We start from the raw sequence: 25,871 nt of genomic DNA on the forward strand, positions 1-25,871 counted from the left end.
TTTCAAAGAAAAGATATTTTCATTTATAAGATATATTTTATACAAATATATGTTTATATACATATATATACATAGTATATACATATATGCATATATTTATTTTAACAAAATGTTAACATTTATATAGATAATTTAGATAACTATGCATCCGTAAGTATAATACTACAAAAACGTGAATTAAATATACATAAAAATTTACAAACTAGTACTACAATACATTATATTGTTTAGCGCGTTATTAAAGCTTTAAATATGTCATGATATAACTAATTTATAATAGCGACGCTCACACACAGATACACTGTATCAGGTTTGCCTTTCAATATCACTCGAGCTTATGTACACATGGACACTCGGCTTTATACAAATCTTATTAGATCCTTTAATTCTTATTTATATATTATCGATTTTAATTTAGCAATTCATCTTGTTACGAGACTAATACAAAAGAATCCCGATATTTTATCTAATTTCACTAAATAAAACTTGAAAAGTCCTTGAAAATAATTTGTAGAAAATATTTATAGAACGCAAAAAGAGACAAAAACAGGCGAAAATTATCATTTCGTTTCTTTTGACAATTCTTTCACTTATCGCTTAATAATTTTCAACTTAATCTCCTCAGAGAAAGTGTCCTCTAAATATTTTACATATTAATCGTGCAATACTGTACTGACGAGGTGTATTTGGCTCATCTCCTATTGAGCTTACACCAAAGCGCACTGGCAGTTAGAAGATGCATCAATACACCAATGCCAATTATCAGTATCAGATTGTTCACCACGTTTACGTCGTTGCCATCTATCTCTATGAGAAACTTGCTGGGATTCTTGTAGTGACAATAAAAGTCATCGCATTGTAAGTCCTGCCTGTTAAATCCGTATACACTATAAAGCACGCTTTGGAAGCCTGCACGGAAATAAGATATGTGGAACATCCAACGGAACGCAAATGGGGTATCCACATAACGCATGCAGAAACCGAAAATGGAAAACAGCACCGCGATTATGGGGCCGATAAAGACCGCAATCTGCAAAGAATCAAGGTCAGGGTCAAGATATCTTTCTTTTCTTCTGTGAATAAAGTTAAATATTTAAGCGCATACTCGATCTAAATCTAACTACTCAATGGATTCAAAGAGATGTGCAGATTCGCAGAGAAATATTCAGATTTTATGTTACATTCGCAGATTATATCTGCGAAGGCGAAATAAGTTTACCTTAATTGGTGTCGTAGCGCCAATAAAGAAACCCCATGCCTGTGCCGTTAGACTGGAAGCTATGCTGACTACCATGAAGAATATTATACGACTCGTCTCTATGGGCTGACCAGTTAACCAGTAACTCACAATAAGGTAGGTGACAGCGCACGCTACTTGAAAAGGTACTTCGATAAGCAGTATGCTGATGTAATACGGTGCTAATCGATACCAGCGATTAAAATGTTCCCTCATGAGAATTTGCATCTCTAATGGAACTGAAACATATAAGTTGGATTTTTTTTTTGTGTATTTTGCGTTAATCTTCCTGAAATAGATATTCTTCATTTTTTTAAAGATACACGCGCAATTGAATATTTATATCACATCTCAGAATAACATATTTGCTTCGTCGAGAAATAAAGATTCTGGAAAACAAACTAATATTTTATACAACGTGTGTATGGTACGTGTGTGTATGGTACGTGTGTGTATGAAATAATGTAATGAGATGTATTCTATGATCTAAGAATATTTTTAACCAAAAGTAATCATGACACGTGAGAGAGTATTCTCTGTATGCAAATGAAAGAAATATGTAAATAGACTTTCACGTCTACAGAATTGCAAGATTTGCGCACGTCCTAAAATATGTGTTGCAAGGTATTTTCGTCATTCATTTGAATTAAAAATCTCTACATAGAGGAATGTGCGACTCGCGCGTCAATATAAGTTACTCGCGCCTCGCGTATCCAATTAGTTGCAAGAGGCAGAATTATCACGTCATTAATCGCGTCACTCTCAAAACGGTACAAACCCGTTTCGATAAAGAAACGCTATGAGAAATACTATTACTAACGGTTGAGCGAACGTCTCTAAATTCGATTGTTGTAGAATGTCGGGATATTCGCATTTCCTTGACCCACATCTTGCTGGTGTAATGACCGTACGATACGGTCGAACGAACGTTCACCGAATGTTACATCGGTCAATACAGCAACGATGAAGGTAATTACCGTCGAATGACGCGGGCTTTCGAAAGGCAGACTTATGTTTGATTAGTTGTAGATTGTAATTGCTGACATTTTCAATATCCAATTAAATTTATAAATCTTTAAAACCATGTGCACATACAGCACACATACACACATGAAATATTTAGTAGGTCAAATAGCAAATCCGGTTTCAAAAGAAAATTTGATATTGATATTCTTCGATTCACAACTTGGTGTTTCGCGAAGAAAAAATTCATTCTACCTGACAACACGAAGAGTCCAGTCAATTATATGTAATCATAACTTGCCTGTAATCAAAGAGTCAAATTAATTGTTTTAGATACAATTGTTAATTAATACTTACAGGCCAGAGTGACGGCCATCTTTCCGGTATAGACGAGGAGTAGTAACGACCCATATATATATACACAATTCGCTAGGATACCGTTAGCTCGATAGCCGCTTCCCATATATAAATATCCAAAGAGCATGCCGATCAGCAGGTGACAGAGCAATCGCGCCATGAACAGTGTGTAGTCTCTTTTTAAGCACAACAACTGTCTCTTATACAGGAGATAGCATTGCATTAGGAAACCGGCAGGCGGTGGTGATTCCTTGATAGCATTTTCTGCAAATGACGGATATAAAAAAATTATCAGCATTGACAATATTTCTTGAAATACGAATTTTTTTTTCATAGGTTTTTTTCATAGCTATATCCGATAATTAATTACCTCGTACACGGTAAAAAATTTTGTGTTCAATTTAACACATTTCTCGTGTCCCAATTTATCCACTCTAATTTTAATGTTAATTTAACATAAGGCAAATATGTAAACAAATAACACAAATAATGTGTAAAAAATTAACACAAATATGTGAATTAGTGTAAGATTTATTTGTTAATTGTGTTGTTTTAACTCTTAGAAACGGTGAATATTAACTCAATGCAGAAAAGTTAAAATAATATAACGACAGTATGTTATATTAACATAAGAGTATGTTAAAAATTTAACACAAAAATTTCTACACAAGAATATTTCAACAAAAATACAAAATGTTTTTTTACCGTGTAGAAAAAGACAAACGATTAATATCTTATTAGCGAGCAGAGATATATATTATATATAATTGTGCATATATACATATACATATATTAATTTGCATAAATTTCTTCAACTACGAATCTAGATATAAAAAAGACATAAAAAAATAATCTGACATCAAAACACGCACACAATAAACAAGAATGTAATTACTAACATAATTAAATATTTAAAAACTCGAAATAAATATCTTTGAACTTATCCACTCATTTTACAAACGAATATTTTAGCGTTTTATGAGCGAATAATCAATCAAATTAAAGAACGTTTATATATATGTGTATATAATGGATTCCATGAATAAACGCTTTATCCAAGACATTAATATCCGCGCACTTGAGTACTCTCTTTTATGGAGGAGATAAAATTTCTAAAAAAAGGAGAACTTACTTTCTTCAGACAGCAGCGGCGTGGTAAAAGCGACCGACTTCTGATCGACTTGCATCGTTTCCGCTGCCGCTACCAGCTTATCCAACGAAATACCATATTCGCCTATCGCCACCTCAAGGACTGAAATAAATGCATACAGTTAATTTTTAAGTCATTGTTTCTTCGAACAAAGGTATTTATGCCAGCCCATATGCTATATTGAATACTAATCGCAAGTTTAATATATCGGTTGCATATTTATAATCAACCCATTCGTACATGATATAAAATATAAAAATTATCCTTCTTATAGATATATGTCGAATAAAAAGTTTATCGCGATAGTAAAGCAAATCCACAATTAGACGACGCGACGTGAGAATTAAAAGTAATATATTTAAACAATTATTCTTATTGAAAAACAACATTAAATTCTTTCCGCAATTTTAACATTAAAATTTTTAAATATTATTGCAAAACGTCGAGTCATTTCTAAAATCGTACAATTTGTTATAAAATTTATAGATATACGTGATTTTTGTGTACACTTAAAGCGATAACTCATCCGCAAGAGATGCCTTTTATTTCGATCTCGCAGCTTCTCGCGCGCGCAATCAGTTGAACGACTATCAGTCAAGGCTGTCCTACTTACCGAAATCCGCTGGATTGTGATAAGATGGACAATTGGCGCCGATGGAAGCCAAGTGCGATATTAACGAGCTAACCGGGCCTTTGTATATGCAATGACCAGCGGCTACGACGTATAGGGAATCGAACATTTCGAGGAGCAAGGCACTTGGCTGATGAATCGTACAGATTACCGTACGCCTCTCTAATCTCGCTAATCGTTTCATAAGAGCGACGCATTGGCTACACGAGGCGGCATCCAGACCTGAAAGAATGTTTAAACTAGAATTAATTAAATCAATCATCTACGCACATTTATTTATTTATTTTTTCAGAAAATTATCTCACAGAGATATAAAGAGATCTTGGAATGATGCAATCTCGATAAGTTCGCGCAACGATATTATAATATTAAGCAAGCGCGGCATAATTGAAACTGGAAACGCGGAATGAGGTAATTGAAAACACACATCGCGAATTGCCAGGCAAGTCATTGCAAGATAATCCATAACTTGGTTGTCACGGAACGACGTAATTACACACACGACCTTTTTGTATTATAAACTATGATGCAAATGGCTACATTGCAATCATTGCGAAATATTAGATTGCCATGTGTGTGCACATCGTAGAAAATTATTGTTAGCCGCATTCTTGCAGACAAAATTGTTGATGTATCTTTAATTGTAATTAATATTTGATGAGCATTGATTTATGATCGAGCGTCCGCTAACTATTAAACATAATTGCTAGAGATCGAATCTTTTATTATTTTTCTTATCTCTCGTCTAAGCCTTCATCTCATATCTCTCTTTGTATTTATAATTATATTTTTATTTCAAAATATTCTTTATACACAATGCTGCAAAGTCGTAAAATCGTCAAGAAAAAATATATTCATCTTTATGTGAAAAGTTTTAGTGCTCACCGGTCGTCGGTTCGTCGAGAAATAATACTGACGGATTGGTCAGAAGTTCCAAAGCGATGTCGAGTCGCTTCTTTTGTCCTCCCGACAATTTCCCGCATAACGTATCGTAGCAATGGGTCAGTCCTAACATCTCCAGTAACTCCAAAACCTAATACATAAGCGAAATATAAATTTGAGGATTCCAGACAAAAAAAAAAACAACAGACATTAATTTATTGAAATAAAAACCACTTTTTTTTATCAGAGATTTATTACATATAAATCTTCCTTCTAAAGTCGATAAACATGTTTTATTTTTTTCTTTATGATACAGAAAAAAAATAAAACTGTTACGACGAACAGCACATACATATTAATGTGTCCCTCATCAAAGCGAGTGGTTTAATTATTATATATCGCGAACCTGAGTGTGTTTGTAGGCGGAACTGATTGTGCAACCGAGTTTCAGATGAGCTGCCACAGTCATGGCTTCTCCTACGGTGATCCGCGTACGTAGAATAGAATCTTGTTGTATGTAACACGACATCCTCTTCCATCGTTCGCTGTACGGTAACCGAACCTTGCCATTGATCAGAATCTCTCCGCTCATGCCTTTTACTCTGCGCATTTAATTAATGTAGGAATAATTATACCACTCTAACGAAAAATACGGAAGCTGTCAGGAAATAATTCTTATATCAGGGAAAAAAGTGTAAATTGCCTGTTTATTCTTTTACATATACGATTTGTGATTCATGTTTATATTGAATATAATATTTATATTAAATATATATAGTTACGACATAAATCTGCATCTAATTTTTATTTGCCTCTTATTTATTGTTGCCAGCCATTTCTAAGCGATTAATTTTGATAAACTTTTTTTTCAATTACCTTTACTTAAGATTCTCGCGTATAATAATATTAAAACAGTAAATATTTTATATAGTGTATAATTAATTTATTAGTTAATTATGGCAAAAAGTCAAGTATTAGTTAAAAAATTCTAGAAAAGAGTCTTTTTTGTTATACATATATGTATATATTAGCGAACTTATCATTATAGTCATTATCGCATACTAAAATGTAAAACATGCCTAGAAAATTACGTAAATTATATAATATTAAAACATAAATAATATTCACAGAAAATGTACAGACAATCAATAGTTTTTTGCACAAATTAAATCTTTTCCTTATATTATTTACAATATTTATGATATATATATAATGAGAGATATATATAATGAGAGACGCATGAGATGCAAAGGCTAATCATACCTGAACGTTTATTTTCCGTTGATTTATAATTATAATCTATAGTGTGAGTATCAAGGTCTACTTTATTCTGTAAAATATTATTTAAATCAATTCCGCTCTATCAAATGAATAATATATTCGCCGTGATAATTATATGAAATAGCAATCTTAAAAAGATCGTTACGATAGAGAAAAAGATTGTAATAAGAAATATTTATTATGCATAAAGATTTGCAAAATTTAACATTATATACAATTAGGAAACGTTTACGAAATCAACATGTGCTACCTTTGGGACATCAATAATATAAAAAATATAAAAGGTTAAAATATAAGTTTTACATATTGATGTAAAACATATAAAAGAAACATAAAGAAATTTCCATACGGATGCAAAAAATTGCTGAGCAAACACGACTAACAATGAATAAGAAAGAGATTTATAATTCAAGGAGTAAACTTATCAAGTTTGAAAGGATGAGTGACAAATATATGCTAATTAATGAAGCATATTGTGATTAATCATTTTGCGATACGCACGAGCATTTCCATGAGATATACCTCTATGAAGCGCGAGTAATGTCTCATGTAATGTCACGGAATATCACAAAAAATAATAGAACAAGAAAATAGTTAATCGAAATTGTTCAGTCAATGCATGTTCTTATTGAACTCGTTTAATTAATATTCTACTGCGATAGAGAAGTCTCATTATACTTATAACGCAATTACTCATGACCACGATTACGTAATACGCATGACACAGAAATTGATTATTGCAAATATCGCGATATAGTGTTGCAAATTCTATTTGTGAAAGCGATAAATCTCGTAATGTCATCAAGGGAAGATTGGTTTAGACTCTTGTTAAATTTGACGGATCGCTCATTAATAAATTTGTGAGTTTGATACCGCATTCCACAACAAAAAATAATGACTGTATACATTACTATCTCAAGTTCAATTCATGTCTGCCTTATTTCGTCATGGAAATATTCGATTTTATTATCATATATAATTTCACGTTATGACATTTAAGTTTAATCTTTAATCAACAAAAGCTTTAAACATCGATAAGAATCGAATACGTTAAAAATACTATGCAGAAGCGTAGCCAGATCTTTAGGGAAAGATAGGGCGGCTAAAAAATATTTCTTCAAATATTATTTCTGCATCTTTGGACTACCGTTTATTTTTTATTGAAAATTACAAACATTTTTCTTGGAATTATTTTGCATTTAAAATTACAAAATTTTTTCTTGGAATTATTTTTTATTGAAAATCACAACATTTTTTCTTGGAATTATTTCTTATTGAAAATTACGAAATTTTTTCTTGGAATTATTTTTTATTAAAAATTACAAAATTTTTTCTTGGGAGAGGAAACAGCTAAAAAATATTTCTCCAAATATTTCTACATCTTTGGACTACCGTTTATTTTTTATTGAAAATTACAAAATTTTTTCTTGGGCTTTTCAATTAAGTGTGAAGTCTTGGGAAAAGCCTGGGGGAGTGGAGAAAGGCTCAAACCTCTATAGCTCTCCCCTGGTTACGCCTTTGATGTGCGTGTTGGAGAATTATGATAAAAAAATTATATATTTATTTTCAAATACTTACGTGAAACCAGCGAGAACATTGAGTAATGTCGATTTTCCAGCTCCGGATGGTCCCATAATACCTACTAATTCGCCGGCTTTAAATTCACCGCTGACACCGTGCAGAATTTCTTTCTCGTCTATAACAAAACAAAATTACAAATGCAACGCTCGATTGCATCATGGGGATTTCATGTGATGATTCATATTGTCAATTTACTCTCAAGTGCATGCGAGGCAGTACTTAATTCTTTAAGCTTATTGTTTGACTTGTAAAAATGAGACAAAGAAAATGCATAAAACACGTGTCACGATCGATACATTATGAATTTAAATCTATGTGAATTGTGTCACACACTGTATTAAGATTTACTCTTTTTTTATTTCATGTAAACGCAATCATTTCAAGAATATTTAAGATCGTTGACTCCAAACGTTGACGAGATTAATTTACTCGTGTAAAGTTACAGGAGAAGCACAGGTATGTGGGTGTGTGAGTGAGATTAAAATCTACAAAAAAATTATCGATTATATAAGTATTAGTCATTAGATTATTAGTCCATGCGCGTGTGTGTATGTGTGTGTGTGAGCATATGTATGTAAAAGCGCAGTATTCTATTCCTCGTTCAGCTACAAAAAAGATACCACAGTTCAAGAAACAATTTTTCCAGTTTTTTTCTCAAGCTAGAACTGTACGCAGTTTGTATGATTCTCCAAAATTAAAAGTCAACACTTACTACCTGCGTGGATTGCAAAATAATTAATTCATTAAGGTGTCATACTTATGAAATATTAAAATTTGCATAAGTGACAAAGAGATGTTGTTATTCCCAGTTTAATACATATGCATATGCAATATATATTTACCAGTAATATATTTTGAGTAATGCATCACAAATATCAATATTAATACAAGCATTAATCTTTACTACCATTAGGGGAAAAACATTGTCTCATTCAGTGTCTTTAGTAAAGATCTCATCAAAATGACGCATATGAGACGTGTACCTACACGCATTGACATTTACATCTTAAAATTAAATATAAAACTAAATTATTTCGTCATCTTTTTTTCAGATTTAATTTTTTAATCTCGCAATATTACTTTAATATCTATGTGTATCTTATTTTATAAAATAAATTACTCATTAAATATAAGAGAGAGAGAGCCAAAAATAAGCTCAAGATTCGAATCGCCCTCGAAAACCGTGTTCTCTTCCTCGTTTTTCGATAAGAACGATGAACGAACGAACAATAGAAAAAGTTGGTGCAAAAACAGATAACATTTCTAGAACGCGATCCGATTATTTCTTTCAACCTTGCGTTTTATCCGAATAAACCTTGAACTGTTTTCGCGATGAATTGATAACAGACAAGAGCTCGCTCATAGTTCGTAGCGCTCCCGTGCGAAGCACAGCCACGTAAGCGCGGGATGACGAATGCCGTTTTCTTCGCACTGTACAGTAATTGTCACCGGACAATGGCATCGAAGTTGTGTTTTTCCTCGACCGGAATCTTACGTAACGCTACGCCTACGCAATACCCTCCGTACGCAATAATGTCCACAGAACTGTAATATAATAATGAATGTCAAATGAACAAACGAAACTTTATTTGTCTCTTTTTCAAAAAAAAAAAAAAAAAAAAAAAAATTACACGAAAAAAAAAAGAATTAATAAGAATTAATGAAATTATCAAACATACATGTACTATAGTTTAATGAAATCACGCATAATATATCATTTCGACGTTTACTTTCAAATATGTATCATATATATGTATGTATGTATATTATTACCACAGAACTACCTACTGCTTTAATAGATTGAATAACCAACAATCTTCATTAATTTGTCTAATGGTCTAAAAATTTAAATTTCTAAATAAAAGAAAAGAACATAACGTATACAGCCTAAAACTAATTATTTTTCAAGGCTAATTATATTAATTTAGCATGCGTCGAATAATTTACAGTACGATGGGCAATACATCGTTAATCGTGAAGTAATTAAAAATCTAATAAATATTTGCGTTGTCATTATATAATTACTAAGGTTTGAGTAAAGAATCGAAAAATATTTCACACAACTAATACTAAATATTAAAAAAATTAATATATGTATACATATAGTATATAATATATACCATATATACATATGTGTGTGTGTATATATTATATATACTATATATGCTATACACACACATACATATATATATATATATATATATATGTCAAAAACATTAGAGAAATTTGTAAGATATAATAAATAATGTATTATTTATTTTTAACGTTTTTGACACATTTATTTTATTATATTCTAATACCGAAGATAGTCTGAAATAGGATAAGATTGAAACATATATTTAATAAAAAATTAATTTTTTTCATATATTCGAGATCACATCTTTGTTATAAAGATGCATATATGATAAATGTGTATCTTCATTTTAATTAATAGGCATGCATGACCTTCCGCTCGGTTCTCATTAACTCTTTTTTGCAATATAATTTATAACATACAGAGCCTTATTGTTTTTAAAAATAATTCTATAAAATAATTCTATACAATATTTTTCGAGAAAATTATTTTCTTTTCTCAAAGTTGTTTTAAACTTAATTGATTCATCTGCTTCTTACATCATGCGGCCAACAAAAGTAATGACCCGAATTTGAAACTCGTGTTCGAACGAAATTTATTCAAACCCCTTTCTTGTTCTGACTTATTTCCTACTCTATTTTACAAAAAGATAGATACAAAAGCTATATTTTATAGTTCACTATAACTATATAATCTTCTATTTTTCACAACGCTTGCTTCTTGAATTATTCGCTTGTAAATCATGCAAGTTGTTTCACGACAGACATCAATAATAAAAGCTATAAAAGAGTATGTCTCCACAAAACTTTTTGCTACAATCGTGCATTGTGAATAAATATCGTCGCTCAAATATGTGAAAATTTTTTGTTCCACTTACTCATAAAAATTAACATACAGTATATATATAATTTTTGTGATGAAAATAGCAGTTTAAAAAAAGAATGATAAAAGATTGAAAAGACATAACACATTTTGATAAAAATAAATGTTAATAAAAATTAATCTTTTCTCGCGCTAATATTAATTAAATACTAAATAATAAATTAAATATTAAATAAAAATATGTATATATATATATAAGCATGATGCAAGAAACAGATAAAGCAATTAGGCCGAATTTTTTCTGCGGCTATAAAAAAATTTACGTAACGTGAAATCAACAAATTTCAATCTCTAAATACAAATTAACAACAAATTTACAAAATTACATTTATTTACATTTACTTTGATATCACAGATTAAAGTTGATAACCGCTATTTAAGATGTATTATGGTTACCAAGAAGACATTATACATCAATAAAATGTCAATATATAACTATATGTGACTTGAGTCACATCGGCTATACAGAGTTGAATATATATATTTTAACTATATTTTTTAAATATATATATAAGGTAACTGTCCCAGTTGTAAGTCACTTATAATCTTTTTGTCCCAATTGCAATGCGAAACAACATACCTCTTATTTTGCAAAGAAATATAAACTTATTTCATTTACAAAATATGTAGTCTTTCTTACTATTGACATTTACACTGCAGATTAAACAAAAGCATCGCCAGTTAAAAATTTTTTTTTAATACTTTTGCAATATTATAGCTAAGTTAAAAATGTGATATTTTACTAATAGATGGTGTAATAATGTTTCTTTTTAAATATGTTTAATGATTAATTCATTTCACCGTCATCAATAGACGGTTATTAAAATTTAAATAATTATTTTATATACAAATAAAAACCTTTTTATTTTAATTAAATATAATAGCTAAAAGTTCAGAGAATTATTATGTAAAATATATATTTGACTTGATATACTCCTTTTTCTAAACATAAAAAAAATTGTAGGCATCAATCTTAAATGACTTATAACTAGGACAATTACCTTATATTGTTTTTTTTTTTTCCTTTTTCCTTTGTTTAATTCTATTTTTGACGACGTTACAAAATAAACCGATAAATTTTTATAGACTTAACTCCACAGTTTAACTCAAGACTTTGTATAGTTCTTTTACATTGTCTATGACGCACAACTTCCTTTCTCGGATCATGATTAATGCATCGAAGTTTTATAGCGGATGTGGTATCATCATTCGTGAGTTACAATCGACGTAATACTACGTTTAATGCACGACGAGAAAAAATAAGATTTTTTTACTCAGTTTTTTTTTAACCGTAACAATCATATTTACATTCTTGCGTAAGATTATAAACGCATACACAAATATTAACAGGTGTCTTCCCAAAATAGTATTATTTGGAATAATAACGCTGTACTATTGCACAAATAATGACATTGTTATTAAAAAAATCATGATAAACCATGATAAATCAATATAAACTATTTTTTTGAATAATAAAATGTTTTTTTTTATAAAAAATTTATTATCTGACTTAATCTCAATGTACTAATACTGTAATCTTTTGACTCTTATCTTACACCATTTTGCGCCGAAGAAAATCAAGCCAAAACATCCGCCGTTTAATCACTATATATTGACATGCTCATTATTTGATTTAATTGCGTTGTTATTATGTTATTTAATCTTATTCCATCTAATAGATTAATATATTAAATTATTGTTTTTAAAAATTACTTTTGTTTAGCTCTCTTTCACGTCTTTATACATTCCTTATTAATTTAATAGAGAGCTTTATTAAAAAAAACGTAATTTATTATTGGTTATTGTAGTTAAAAGCAATAGTGTTAATATGATTATTATATAATATTATTAAAAATTAGCGCAATCAATGTAGCAAAAAAAATATACTTTAAATTTTGCATCATTATTTTTTTAATTTTAAACCCTCGTTAGATCCGAGACGATCAAAATATATCAATCATATAAATAAATAAAATCATAATGTACAACTCTCGTATTTTTCAAAGTGCTTGCTTCATTCATAACTAGATATTCTGAAAACGCATGCAAATTACCTCCTTTAGTTTTTTGTCTTACAAAAACTGTCTATTAAACAAACAATCACATGCTCATTGTCAGTAGACACATATATATACCAGAATCGCGTTTCTCTCTTTCGCCTACTTGAAAATGTATATGTATATTTTTTTTAAATTTTTATATACGCTTATAATATTAAATAAATTTTTATATTAATATGTATTATATATATTTTTTTATGTAAATATTCTTGCCAATAAATACTTACTAAAACTGCGAATTAATAATTGCTTCATTAGTTTTCTTTTCAATCATCAATTGATTTTATTTTCGAACAAGTGTAAAAACGCGAATAATAGAATAATAGCATTCTACGAACAAAGAGATAAAAAGATAAAAGATATAAAATAAAGATGTCAAATAAAGATCACTTTTTATTAGATAAAATAATAATAGTGGGTCAACACATAAGTAACAGTAGTATATTCTTCTGTATAAATATGTAATTAATTAATGTACCTGTCTTCTGTAAAAACGAGATAGAATAAGAGATATATAAATGTGGATTTAAGTAGCTATTAATGTATTTGCTGACAAACAGTTGTCATGCAAAATCCTGCGAGCAGTCACATTATGGAAATAATATACACGCTTCAATAATATACGATCATCGTCATCTCCCTATCAAATGAATTTATAAGCAATATAACGAGAAAAATGACAGTTACATTACACGGCAATCTAATTTTGGAAATTAATCTAACACTTCGCAGTACAATCATTTTTTTCATGATCGTAATTTTAAATAAACATCTATTTATAATTTATTTTTGAATAATGTAAAAAATCTCTTTCTGTTTATTTACTAAATATTTTTTTAATCTTCCAATTTCTAAAAATTGTTAAAAATGATGGCTATTATATTAAACAGAATTACCCATGTATTTGATTGGTGGAATATCTCGATATAAAGAGAATTGCTATTAATCCACGATTTCACTACTTTTGTTCGTTATATTTTCAAAACACGTAGCGAGATACTTTCTCCATTTAAAACTTTCTTCGTTTGTCATATAGCGTGTGGCATGTTACAAATACTTTCTCTTAAAGTCTCTCACTTTAGTTCTACAATACTACTGTCGTTATTAAAGCGATCGGTTCTTTTTTATTTTTAATTATTTTTTTAATGTTGCATTCAATACAAATATTTTATAAAAATAACGCGATAGGTAATAAGATTTTCAATTTAAATTTCAAAAGTTTTAAAGAACTTTTAATATATACATATTTATCACGTTTCTCGATGTAAATTTTTCCCATAGTAATTATTATGACGTTAATTATTAAAACTACACAAAAAATCGTCGTTATTGAATAATTTGCGAGTACTATCGTGTAGTGTAGAAAATAGCCTGTTTTCACTTGCGTGCAACTATCCATTATAAATTTAAAAAGATCTCTTTCAAAGTTGCTTGTTTTGCGTCTCTCTTTTGTTCACTTGTCGACTAAAGTTCAAGCCTATTATTATATATTTAATAATTGCTTTTAGAAATAGTAGTACTTTAATAATATCGTAATATAATTGAAATGCATTTATAAATCTCCACACACATGCATTAATGTTGATATCTTTTTTTCAAAATTCGTTAAAAAATTGTAAAATTATATTTATTATATGTAGGATTTATTATATTTATATATATAATTACATAATAAAATTATATAATTATATAATAAAATTATATTTAGGAAATATGTTTCTAATAATTGTACACTAATGCTGATATAAAATAAAAAAAGAATAAATGTAATTTTTAACTTTACAGTGTTATCGATAACCTAATCAGGATCAAATGTCAATAATGTCAGAAAAGTATGTATGTGTGGTACGTGTGTAATAGAAAAATATGTCAGAACTTTAAAAAAATAATATATATTATATTATTAATTAATTTGTATGATATGTCAGAAAAAGAATATATGTATACTCGAAATTGTTATCACAATTATTATTATACAAATTAATATTATATATATGTATAATATAACGGTATAATATATGCATTAAAGAAATCATCGATTTTCAACAGAAAAGAAAGATTGTCATGCACGTCACAATCGCAAATTTTAAACAATAACTTGGCTTAGTAATAGTTAATGGGTTATATGTGATTCTATATATTATATATATTATTATTACTATTTTTTTCTCGATACTCACTAGCTGAAAATTTACGTAGACTCCATTCTCTGACGCGATAACGTATGTCATGAAATGACAAGTCAAGCTGAGGCCTCTTGGGAAACGAGTGCTTCTCTTGTTGCAGAAAATAATTGTTGTTACCGATAATTGCCGGATCCCGCACGTCATCTTGACTGATGCGGTCAAATTGGCAGCAACTCAGAGACGATCGCGAGGGCGAACAGTGCGTCGGTGTGCTCATCGCGAATACGGCAATGCGCGATGCGAAATTCGAAATTGCTTCAGTTCCCTAGTCACTCGAGTCTACTCGAAAGAAAACTGATCACGCCACAACAATCTCAAAGTATCATTCGGTTCGCTTTAAACGCGCATGTTTGTTCACTGCACTTTTTTAAACCTCTCGTTCGATTACGATTGCAAATTTTATTGTATTTGTTCGCCGTTTTATTCCCCTTTTTACATAATTTACCAGCTTATCTGCAATCAGAAACGTATACATCAGTGTTAGAAAAACACTTATAATATTATAATTTTTCAAGTATAAAAAATATAAACAACTGATTATTATCAGCTTATTATAAGCAAATTATTTTATAATCATCGCTTAACAGCTAATGATATGCATAAAGATGATTGACTAAACAAATATATATATATATATATATATATATATATATATGTGTGTGTGTGTGTGTGTGTGTGTGTGTGTGTGTGTAAAGAGATAAACCTAGATTGTTTCGCTATTATTCATTCCTATGGTTAGATTCTGTAACTTAATAAATCGATATCTTTTGAACGAAGCTTTTGCGAGCAAACTTCTAGAGGAAATTTTTGTTTGTTTTGAGATCCCAAATTCATATTTTAAGTTTGGCCATTTAACCCGGGAACACTCTGTATATGTATATACACATACATGTGTACATAATGAAAAAAATTTGTTGCGTCAAAAATTATAAATAAATATTGTTAAAATGTTGTGTAGTTAAAAAAAATATATATATAATAATCGTTGCAAAATCTGTTGCAAGGGTTATCGGAGAACACATGCTGAATATTAAACATTTACTGTGTTTAATCACATAATTTTGCCTAATCTATATCTTGCCATATTAAATAAAGTTGATAATTATTACATTTGACATATATATGAGAAACGCAATGTTAATACTAGAAAATATTTACATTTTACAGGAGTATGTATGTCGTAAGCAAATGGTTATTTTAGAAAAATACCTTTTAACTAGGCAAATGCTATCTAGCTGGTTAAATGGCTTGCATTCATTTATTTGTGTCAAATGTTATTTTGCTAGGCAAACAGCATTTGTCTGAACACTATTTAGGAAAATAGAAATAAAGATTATTTGGTAAAGCAAAAATAATGGAAAGAATATTTCGGTTTAATAAGATTAATAAGATAATTAATAATTATGAAATATACTGAAAATTAATCCAGAATTTGCAAGTTTATAGAAACATGCTATAGATATTATTATCAATGTGAGCTTATGGGAACAAAATGATATGTATATGAGCCTAATCAATCCAGTCGCTAGTAAAGTATTTATTGTTGTGTAATGTTCTTAAACATACCTATATATTTTAAGAAATGTCAAAATTCTGTATTTTTCAAGAGCATTATTCTTTCTAATAAGTTAATTGTTGAAACAACAAGTCTTAATTTAAAAAAGCAAAGAAAAAGTTTTTGCAATAAAACATTTTTATCATAAACTGTCACTCGCTTTTTAAATTTGTTGTTAATTTGTGTTGAGGTTTTTATTTTTTATATAATATTATGTATTTTAAAAAACAAGACTATGTATTAGTGTAATGTTTGCATAGGAGTAAAAAATATCAAAGTAGTATATTTTTAAACATACTAACTTTTTATTTTTAACCTTTACTCCGTATTGTTATTTTTGACACCTTCTAACTGTACAGGTGGGTCAGCGTATTTTCGATAAGTTTATTAATCTGTAAAAGTGTTTTAAAAAGTCTGAAAAAAGTACATATACCTTCTTTGAACATTCTAAATAAAGACTAAAATAATATTTGAAAAATAAAATTTGAAAAATAATTTACTTAAATATATTATTTTATGATTATTTGTTTTCGAGAAATTGACGAGAAGTTGTTAGAAAAATCACAGACAAAAATGATTCATCAGTACGGAGTAAGAGTTAAATATCTAATACATAACAAACATAAATGCTCTATTATATTTATATAATTTCTCCTTCTTTGTTTAAAAAGAGAATACTTTTCTTTTCGTTCGTTGTAAATGAAATATATAAAAATAAAATTTTTCAATTTTGTTATGTCTCTTTTTCAGATTAAAATTACACGACCAATTTATATCGTGTACGACGTCACATATATTACATTACGATATTCGCATTCGAAACTTCACGCTGATAATTTGACGTAAAGACATATATTATTTATTGTTTACGCCAGCGATTGAATATAATCTAGAGAAGCCGGTAACATACAAAGAATAAAGACCGTATCATGCGGAAAAGTGACTTGCTTAAATCAGACTATTAGTCTGATTCTTAATTGCATTGCATTGCAATAAAAACACCAAGAAAGAAATCTGAGTCACCGACAGGCTGTTGAAATGTATGTAAAAAAAAAGATATCGAATTATTTGTGGGTGTTTTGTGTACAAATGGCATATTTATCCTCCTTATATAAATAAAACGTATAAACGTATAAATGTTGAACTTTTTGACACTTCGATTTTTTCATCTTCTCAATTAAAATCGAGTTATTTTAACTTGTTCCTGACACGAGCAGTCATAAAATAAAAAGTATTCTCTTTCTCTCTCCTTCTCTCTCTTTTTCTCTTTGTAAAGCTGACATTTTGTCCACTTGCGACGATTAAATCATTCATTATAGTCTCAATGTAAGAGCAACTATGTAAAAATTAAAGAATTTATATATTTATGATAAACGCAGCGTATATAACTGATATTCGCGTTAAATATCTTTTGCAACTACAATATATAATAACATTGTTTTATAACGTTAATTGTATACAATTTTACAAGCACAAAAAGTTAATATATTCATTGTAATTTTGAAAAAAAGATCATTAAGATGAGGTAATCAGTAAATTAAAAACAATTCTTCTGTATATGTATGACTAGTACACGCATAATTTTACAAAATTGCATTTAATATCTGCTTATTATATACAATCTATGTGTAATAAAGGTTATAAAAAATTATGCGCATATTTTACAAAACTGCATTTAATATGCAGTTTATTATATATGCGTAATAAGGATCATAAACAAAATGATAATTGCGTAAATTTTTCTCCAATAAGTAAAAGTCTTATAAAAAATGTGTCTTATAAAACAAATTATGTAATCTAAAAAAATTCTGATACTCATATTTACATATGGAATAAATAAATTCATCATTAACCTAATTATCCTTATGTGCATATATTAAATTTTTTAATACTATGTTTTCTTTTAATTTATAATTACAAAATGCGAAATGTATTAAACTACAATTTCATTATCGATAAGCTAATTAGATCATAAAAGATTAAGAAAACTTAAAAACAACTACTTGCTTTAAACTATATTTTTGAATTAAAAACAACTACTTGCTTTAAACTATATATTTGAAATGATATCCGTTTCAAAATTTACATCAGGAGTAGACCTAAGTTGAAAACAAACAAACAAAGTCGTGACTTTAGTTACGGTTACATATTTCAAATACAAACATACATCAGAAAGTTATAAATTCAGAGTCTCTCGAGATCACTCTACACGTTACAGTGATAACATTAACGTACATTAGCTTTGAATTGTCATCCGTATACCGTGAGGTTGACTTTAAAACATCCGAGTCAGAGATGATTCACGACGCACAAAGGATCTCAGATTACACATTATGCTAATCTTGGAAACCTGATGCAACACAATGGTTCATTCACATTCAGAAATTCGTTTTTACGGTCATTAGCACTGATAAGTTGTAAATAAAAATTGACATCACAAAGCGGACGTGACCTTACGAGAAATTACTATAAAATTAATGAGACAAAGTAGCATATAGAGTCTGGTATTTTCAACATGGCAATTTTTTTTAAATTAAGGAATGTTGAAATTTATTACTATTTATACTTTCTCATCTTGAGAAAAAATAAGAGAGAGAGAGAGAGAGAGAGAGAGAGAGAGAGAGAGAAACTTCCTGTTTGAATAAAATATATAATATATTCATGTTAACTTGCAATCTTAAAACACGCCAAACTCCTACATAAGATTCGTTCTCTTTCATTTAACGCGCATGATTCGGCAATTCCCAAATTCGCAATTGTTATGTATATTTCAAGATAATGAGTGCGTATATAAACAGATACACGTAGATACTCTGCCTAATTACGATTATAACTTGTATCAAATTACATATAAGGTGAGTCAGAAGAACTTGATTTTCAAAATGCATAAATAGTATACAAAATGCCATTTTTGAGTATATATTACTTGATCTTATTCATTTTTTTCAAGAAAAAATAAAAAAAACTTCATTTATCAAATGTCCCCTACATTTATCCTAGATTGCTGTATTAATCTATCCCGCAGGTGCATCGATGTTTGCACCGTGTTGTTTGGAATAACTACAATTTTTCCTGTATACTTATATTAACAAACTCAAGATCGGTATGCAGAAAAAAATTACAGATACACCAGAAAACGTTCCAAACAGCACCAAGTCGACTATTAGTTGATTGTCAATCGACAAAAGAAATCTAAAGTCGACTTCAAAGTCTGATGGTTGAATGTCAACTTATAGTCGACTAGTAACTGACAAATGATTCGACTATAGTAGGTCAGCCAATAAGTCAACATATTTTTGCCAATTTTCAGTCAATATTATGGCGATTGTAAGTCAACTTTTGGTTAATTAGACATCTATTTTAGCTAAATTTTTATTTTAATTAATAAGTTTTCAATGTCAAATATAAATATAAAATAATAATATTAAATAATAACTGTTTCTAATTGGCCGAGAAAATATTTTGAATACGTTTATTCGCTTTGCCAAAAAGACGACTTTTAAGTCTTTGAAAACTAAATATAAGATCACGTAATATACTCAAGTGGCATTCTGTATTCCTATTGTTACCTAAAAAGAAATTAATATTTAAAAATAAGTTATATTTCATTAATTTTTTTCATTTTAAAAATCGTCAGGTTTCTGTGACTCACCCTATATTTTCTTATAAACTTCAGGCTTTCATATAAGAACGCGTCCAACATTTGTTGTGAATAAAATCACGTATGTCGATATCAATAGATTTTGGACAACAAATATCATAATTTAATGCAAAAATACATACATCAATCTCTTTCAAGATAAGATTTTTCTTCTATCTTGCTTTTATTTTGTTTATTAGTCATATATTATCGAAATAATAAAAGATTAAAAGTTGAAAAAAGTTTTTAAGCTATAAAGAAAGAAGTCAAATTCCACTCATATTTAATTAAACAAATGGCGTAAAATTTACATGACCTAGAGATCTAGAGCATCCGCATATTTTTCTTTTTTTTTATTGCAAATTATTCTTATTTACATTTCTTTCGAGTCTTATCAAAATCTCAAGAAATTAATCCTTACTGTGTTTTATATCACGTATTGCGAATTCGAGACACGCACACAATGTGTCATCGATTGAATCATCTTCGCAAATTTCTTTAATAGTTTTAAAAACTAAATATAAGATCACGTAATATATTCAAGTGGCATTCTGTATCCTATTGTTACCTAAAAAGAAATAAATATTTAAAAATAAGTTATATTTCATTAATTTTTTTCATTTTTAAAATCGTCAGGTTTCTATGATTCAACCTATATTTTCTTATAAACTTCAGGCTTTCATATAAGAACGTCCAACATTTGTGTGGATAAAATCACATATGTCGATATCAATAGATTTTGGACAACAAATATCATAATTTAATGCAAAAATAAATACATCAATCTTTTTCAAGATAAGATTTTTTTTCTATCTTGCTTTTATCTTGTTTATTGGTCATATATTATCGAAATAATATAAGATTAAAAGTTGAAAAAAGTTTTTAAGCTATAAAGAGAGAAGTCAAATTCCACTCATAATTAATTAAACGAATTGCGTAAAATTTACATGACCTAGAGCTCTAGAGCATCCGCATATTTTTCTTTTCTTTTGTTGCAAATTATTCTTATTTACATTTCTTTCGAGTCTTATCAAAATCTCAAGAAATCAATCCTTAATGTGTTTTATATCACGAATATTGCGAATGCGAGACACGCACACAATGTTTCATCGATTGAATCATCTTCGCAGCAAATGCAATAAAAGCAATAATTTAATCTTTTCCGAATTCGCTATCACACATTTTGCTTTAAGTAAATTAGAAAATAATTAATGATAAATAATTATATTCGTGAATTTTTTCCGATTTAATTGAATTGAAAAATAATATGTATGTTGAGATAAAAATTTAATCCTCACTTTCTCCAATATATCGAGAGATACACACATGTACATATATTTAAAGAATCAATAATATTTTTATATTTTCTTTATATTATAAATATTTTCATGGATATTCAAAACGTGATCGCGTAAAAAGGAAATAAAAATATTTTTCATATATATATAACGTATATACCATATAAAATGTCCTCCTTCTCTCTTATCGTCTCGCGATAACTATGAAGGTTATTGCAATTAAATGCGCGGAAATAAACGCAATTCTGTTTTACGTCATTTACATCAATAGAAACTTTTATGGAAAAATTGCACAAAGGTTTTTTTTATAAAAAAAAACAGTTACTTAATCTTTTTAATTTCCATTTTTCTCTTAAAACGTTCAGTTATTACATGGAAAACATGTAATAGCCGAGGATAATGAAAATCTATGTTATTTCAAAACGGAAATAGAACGCGACTAAACCGAGAAAGTGAATAAGAAGGAAAGAGAGAGATAGTGTTGAAAAGAGATTCGAATAAGCAGTGTCCTACTTTCACAAAATAAACACTCTCGACATGAATTTTCACTTCCATGTATTCAATTCCAAAAAATTGCAATCTTTTTTAAAAAATTACTACTTAAACATTGCTACGAATTTTTATAATTGTTTAATAACAACGAATAAATTTTTTTCTCTTTCTTTCTCTCTTACTTTGTACAGGAATATATTTTGCATATTTTTCCATCACAATTTTTTTTTTCTTTTTAATAAAATAAATATATAAAAATTAATATATATGCAAAGCTTCTTCTACTTATTTTTTAAAAAAATTGCTTAGCATATAAAATAAATGTCGAACAGCATTCAAAGCTTATTAGTTAAAATTAATTGGTCAATTTAAAAATCGAAAGGCGGAAGTCTCTTTTTTTTGTTTTGAAAAGAACTGGTTTATATCAATGTACAATTTAATGTCAACCATGTAGATTCGTACACGCACATACACATATATACATACAAATATGCATACACATATATATATATACAGGATGTTTCAGAAATAGGTGGCCAAACTTTAGAGAATATATTCTCAATGTAAGGAGGAAAAATCATATAAATATGCTTCAAATAAAAACGTTTCAAGTTACACATACTTTTTATTTATCACAGACAACATACCTTGCATCGACATTTCATGGATTGTCTATTCGCCTCCTATTAAAAGTAGAACCACCTATTAGAAGTAAAAAAATAGAAAAAGGAAAGAGTCTTATGATACTTCGTATTATCACTTTTTCTCACAAAGTACGAAATATTCCTGGATTTTTATCCGCCTTCGACAATCCATGAAACGTCGATGCAAGGCATGGATGCGGAAGGAAATTATTTCCAACAATTTTTTTAAATAAAATGTTCTGACCAAAGTTATAAATAAAAAATGTTTATAACTTGGAAAGGAAGCGTTTCCGAACTCACGTTTACATGACTATTTCTGAAATATCTTGTATGTGTATATATATACTTATGTATATACGTGTACTACATATATAGCATCCAAAGCATACAGTATATGTATGTAAAATAATTTTACATATTGCCAATTCTGATTTCATGACGATACTCTTTTCTGATTAATAGAGATAATTATAAATGGATAATGCATAGTTATGCTGTAACTTAACACCATAAAAATAATAGACAATGACTCCCCACATCGTAATTTTACTAGAAATTACTTTGCGGTCAGACACTCCAACGGTATCTGGCAAGCTGCTCGATACAAGTAAGTTCAAGGGCTTCGAACTCTATTCCGACAGTCTGCGTACAAATGTCTTTATCCGAATTCTATTATCTTGATCCGCGCGTAAGAAACAGTATTTTTTTTTTTTTAGAATATTCCATTATTTTAAAAATATTTTGTCGACATAAGAGGGAGTAACGTGCTTTGATGGATATATATATATATATATATATATATATATATATATATATATATATATATATATGCATGTTGCAAGTTACAGTATACATATTTGAAAAGTCATTTCCGGCATGCAAACTAAATGCAGTGGCACGAAATCGTTCCACAGTATAAGCAGCAAAGCGGTGCAACTTAATGAAAACGCACCGACATTTATAGAAAAAAAGAGAGAAACACACATATATATATATTTAGAAAATAATAATATTAATTAAATCCTTTGTAATAAAAATATTCTCGTTGTCAGTTTCGCGCGAAAGCGAAAAAGAGCATCAGAAGTCGTGATACATATACGGTTGATTCTTTCGAAGTCGTAAACGACGTGTCACAAGTGACGTGCACAAAACCTAGCCGTTGCTATGCCAATGGCCAGGCGATCGATATTTCCGGCGGTCTGCGTGTCTGTGAGAGTCAGAGAAAATAGATGTGTACGTACTGGTTTCTAGTGCACGCGATGTTGCGAATCTAAACCAGGCACCGGGGGGGTCGTTGTTCCGTTATAATACTAGTCTGCGTGGAAGCGCGACTGTCATAGCCGAGAGCACGCCGATGACTGGCGAACAGCTGGCGAACAACGCTCTACGCTCTACGAGCTTCATAACGATTGGTGGTGCATTTGTGGTTGGCTCGTAGAACGAGCCAATTCCTTCGGCGTTGATTAACCCCCTATCTTAGTCCTTAATTGTACGTTTCTCTCCTCGGAAAAAAAAAATAAAAAATGTTATGTGTGTGTATGTGTGAACATGTGTGCGTGAATATACGGGGTGTCTGGTAATAACCGTATCTCCTCTCGTGTGCAGGTAGAGCGGGTTAAACCAAGAAGAAAAGTCCTTTACCCTTTTGCATTTTTCTTGCGGTAATTAATGCAAAATTAATTAAAAAGATCGACGAATTTGCGCGAGTATTAGCTTGCGAAGAAGAAAGCCCATTGTTTCGCGGTTACTAGGACACCAGAATCCAGCATTAATTCGCACACAGCTCGTATATATGTACATATCTAGTCGTTTATTACTTTATAGAGCGATCATCCCAAAATTTTGACATGCGCGACCGCACAACAGCGAGTTGTCTCTTTTCACCGTGTGTCTAGCAATTGCAGAACAATAGGCTATTTTTTTCAACTAACACTCGCACGAATTGGTCGATCTTTTTAAATTAATCTCTTAATTATTATTGCGAAAGTCGGAAAATAGTAAAAGACTTTTCTTCTTAGTTTACCACTCCACCTATGACAGGTGATACAGTTATTACCGGATATCCTGTATCTTGTATATACACACACTTACGTTTTTTTTTAAATTCTTATAAAAGTTCTTGTCAGATATTAACGAATAAATATCTGAATATAATTATATAAAATGGAACAACCTGTATATATTTTTATTCGTTCACATCTGACGAGAGCTTTTATACGAATTTTATAGTATTGTTTTTAAAATCCAGGACGTAGTAAAGATAACAATGTCTGCATATTACAAGACAATTGATAACTATAACGAATAAATTATTGCTTAATTAATGTAAGATGAAAAAAATTTTACGTTCAAAATAAACAACTAAATAAATCAATTTTGTCGTTTATGATTTTTAATCTTGGCTAATCAAATTTTTTGTCATTTGTATTAAAAAAGCGCAGGAAAAAGCAACATTAAAATTGATTAAACTGTAAGAAACTACTGGGAATTAATTGGCACAGCAATGATTATATTATATACATATATATATACATAATAATTGTTGATGTGTGTCATTTAATTCCCAGTAGTTTCCTACACTTTGATTCAGCAATTTGTTTTTTTTTTCCTTTACGTTTTTTATACAATAAGATTTAATTTGCTAAGATAAAAACTATAAATAATAACATTGGTTTATTTGATTGTTTATTTTAAACATCAAAAATTTTTTTCTCTCTCATTAATTAGACTGTTTACTTATTCAATTATTTACTTACTTTTTACTTTATAAAAGTTTCTGGATTCTACAAATAACTTATTATAAAATTCCTATAAAAAGTCCTCTCGTCATATATGTGAGAAGGAAAATATACAGGTTGTTTCATTTTAAATGACGCACGCGAATATCTTCGAAATAATTGACTCTTCAAATTAGTAATATTAAAAAATGTTTCAAACAAAAATTATATGATTTTAAGA

At 29.1% G+C, this 25,871-nt stretch overlaps 1 protein-coding gene across 1 annotated transcript; it reads right to left on the reverse strand.

Annotated features, from left to right (window-relative positions):
* Nucleotides 1–45: 45 nt before the first annotated feature.
* Nucleotides 46–24,415, reverse strand: LOC140672217 (ATP-binding cassette sub-family G member 1). The gene is made up of 10 exons (XM_072904150.1): nucleotides 24,155–24,415; nucleotides 15,279–15,737; nucleotides 8,080–8,197; nucleotides 5,627–5,822; nucleotides 5,224–5,371; nucleotides 4,321–4,560; nucleotides 3,690–3,809; nucleotides 2,558–2,821; nucleotides 1,220–1,476; nucleotides 46–1,030 (listed from the first exon to the last, which is right to left on the reverse strand). The coding sequence occupies exons 2-10, from the start codon at nucleotides 15,499–15,501 to the stop codon at nucleotides 692–694; spliced, it is 1,905 nt and encodes a 634-aa protein (XP_072760251.1). The 5' UTR covers nucleotides 15,502–15,737; nucleotides 24,155–24,415; the 3' UTR covers nucleotides 46–691.
* Nucleotides 24,416–25,871: the final 1,456 nt, after the last annotated feature.

This window comes from Anoplolepis gracilipes, chromosome 1 (assembly GCF_047496725.1).
Source record: "Anoplolepis gracilipes chromosome 1, ASM4749672v1, whole genome shotgun sequence".
In the NCBI taxonomy this organism is placed as follows: Eukaryota; Metazoa; Arthropoda; class Insecta; order Hymenoptera; family Formicidae; genus Anoplolepis; species Anoplolepis gracilipes.

Excerpts from the sequence above, each read along its gene's own strand:
- LOC140672217 (XM_072904150.1), bottom strand. The coding sequence starts at position 15,501 with ATGAGCACACCGACGCACTGTTCGCCCTCGCGATCGTCTCTGAGTTGC. Across the intron at positions 5,823-8,079 it reads AATGTTCTCGCTGGTTTCAC|AGTAAAAGGCATGAGCGGAG; the intron begins GTAAGTATTTGA and ends TTAAATGCGCAG. Across the intron at positions 1,031-1,219 it reads GCGCTACGACACCAATTAAG|ATTGCGGTCTTTATCGGCCC; the intron begins GTAAACTTATTT and ends GATTCTTTGCAG.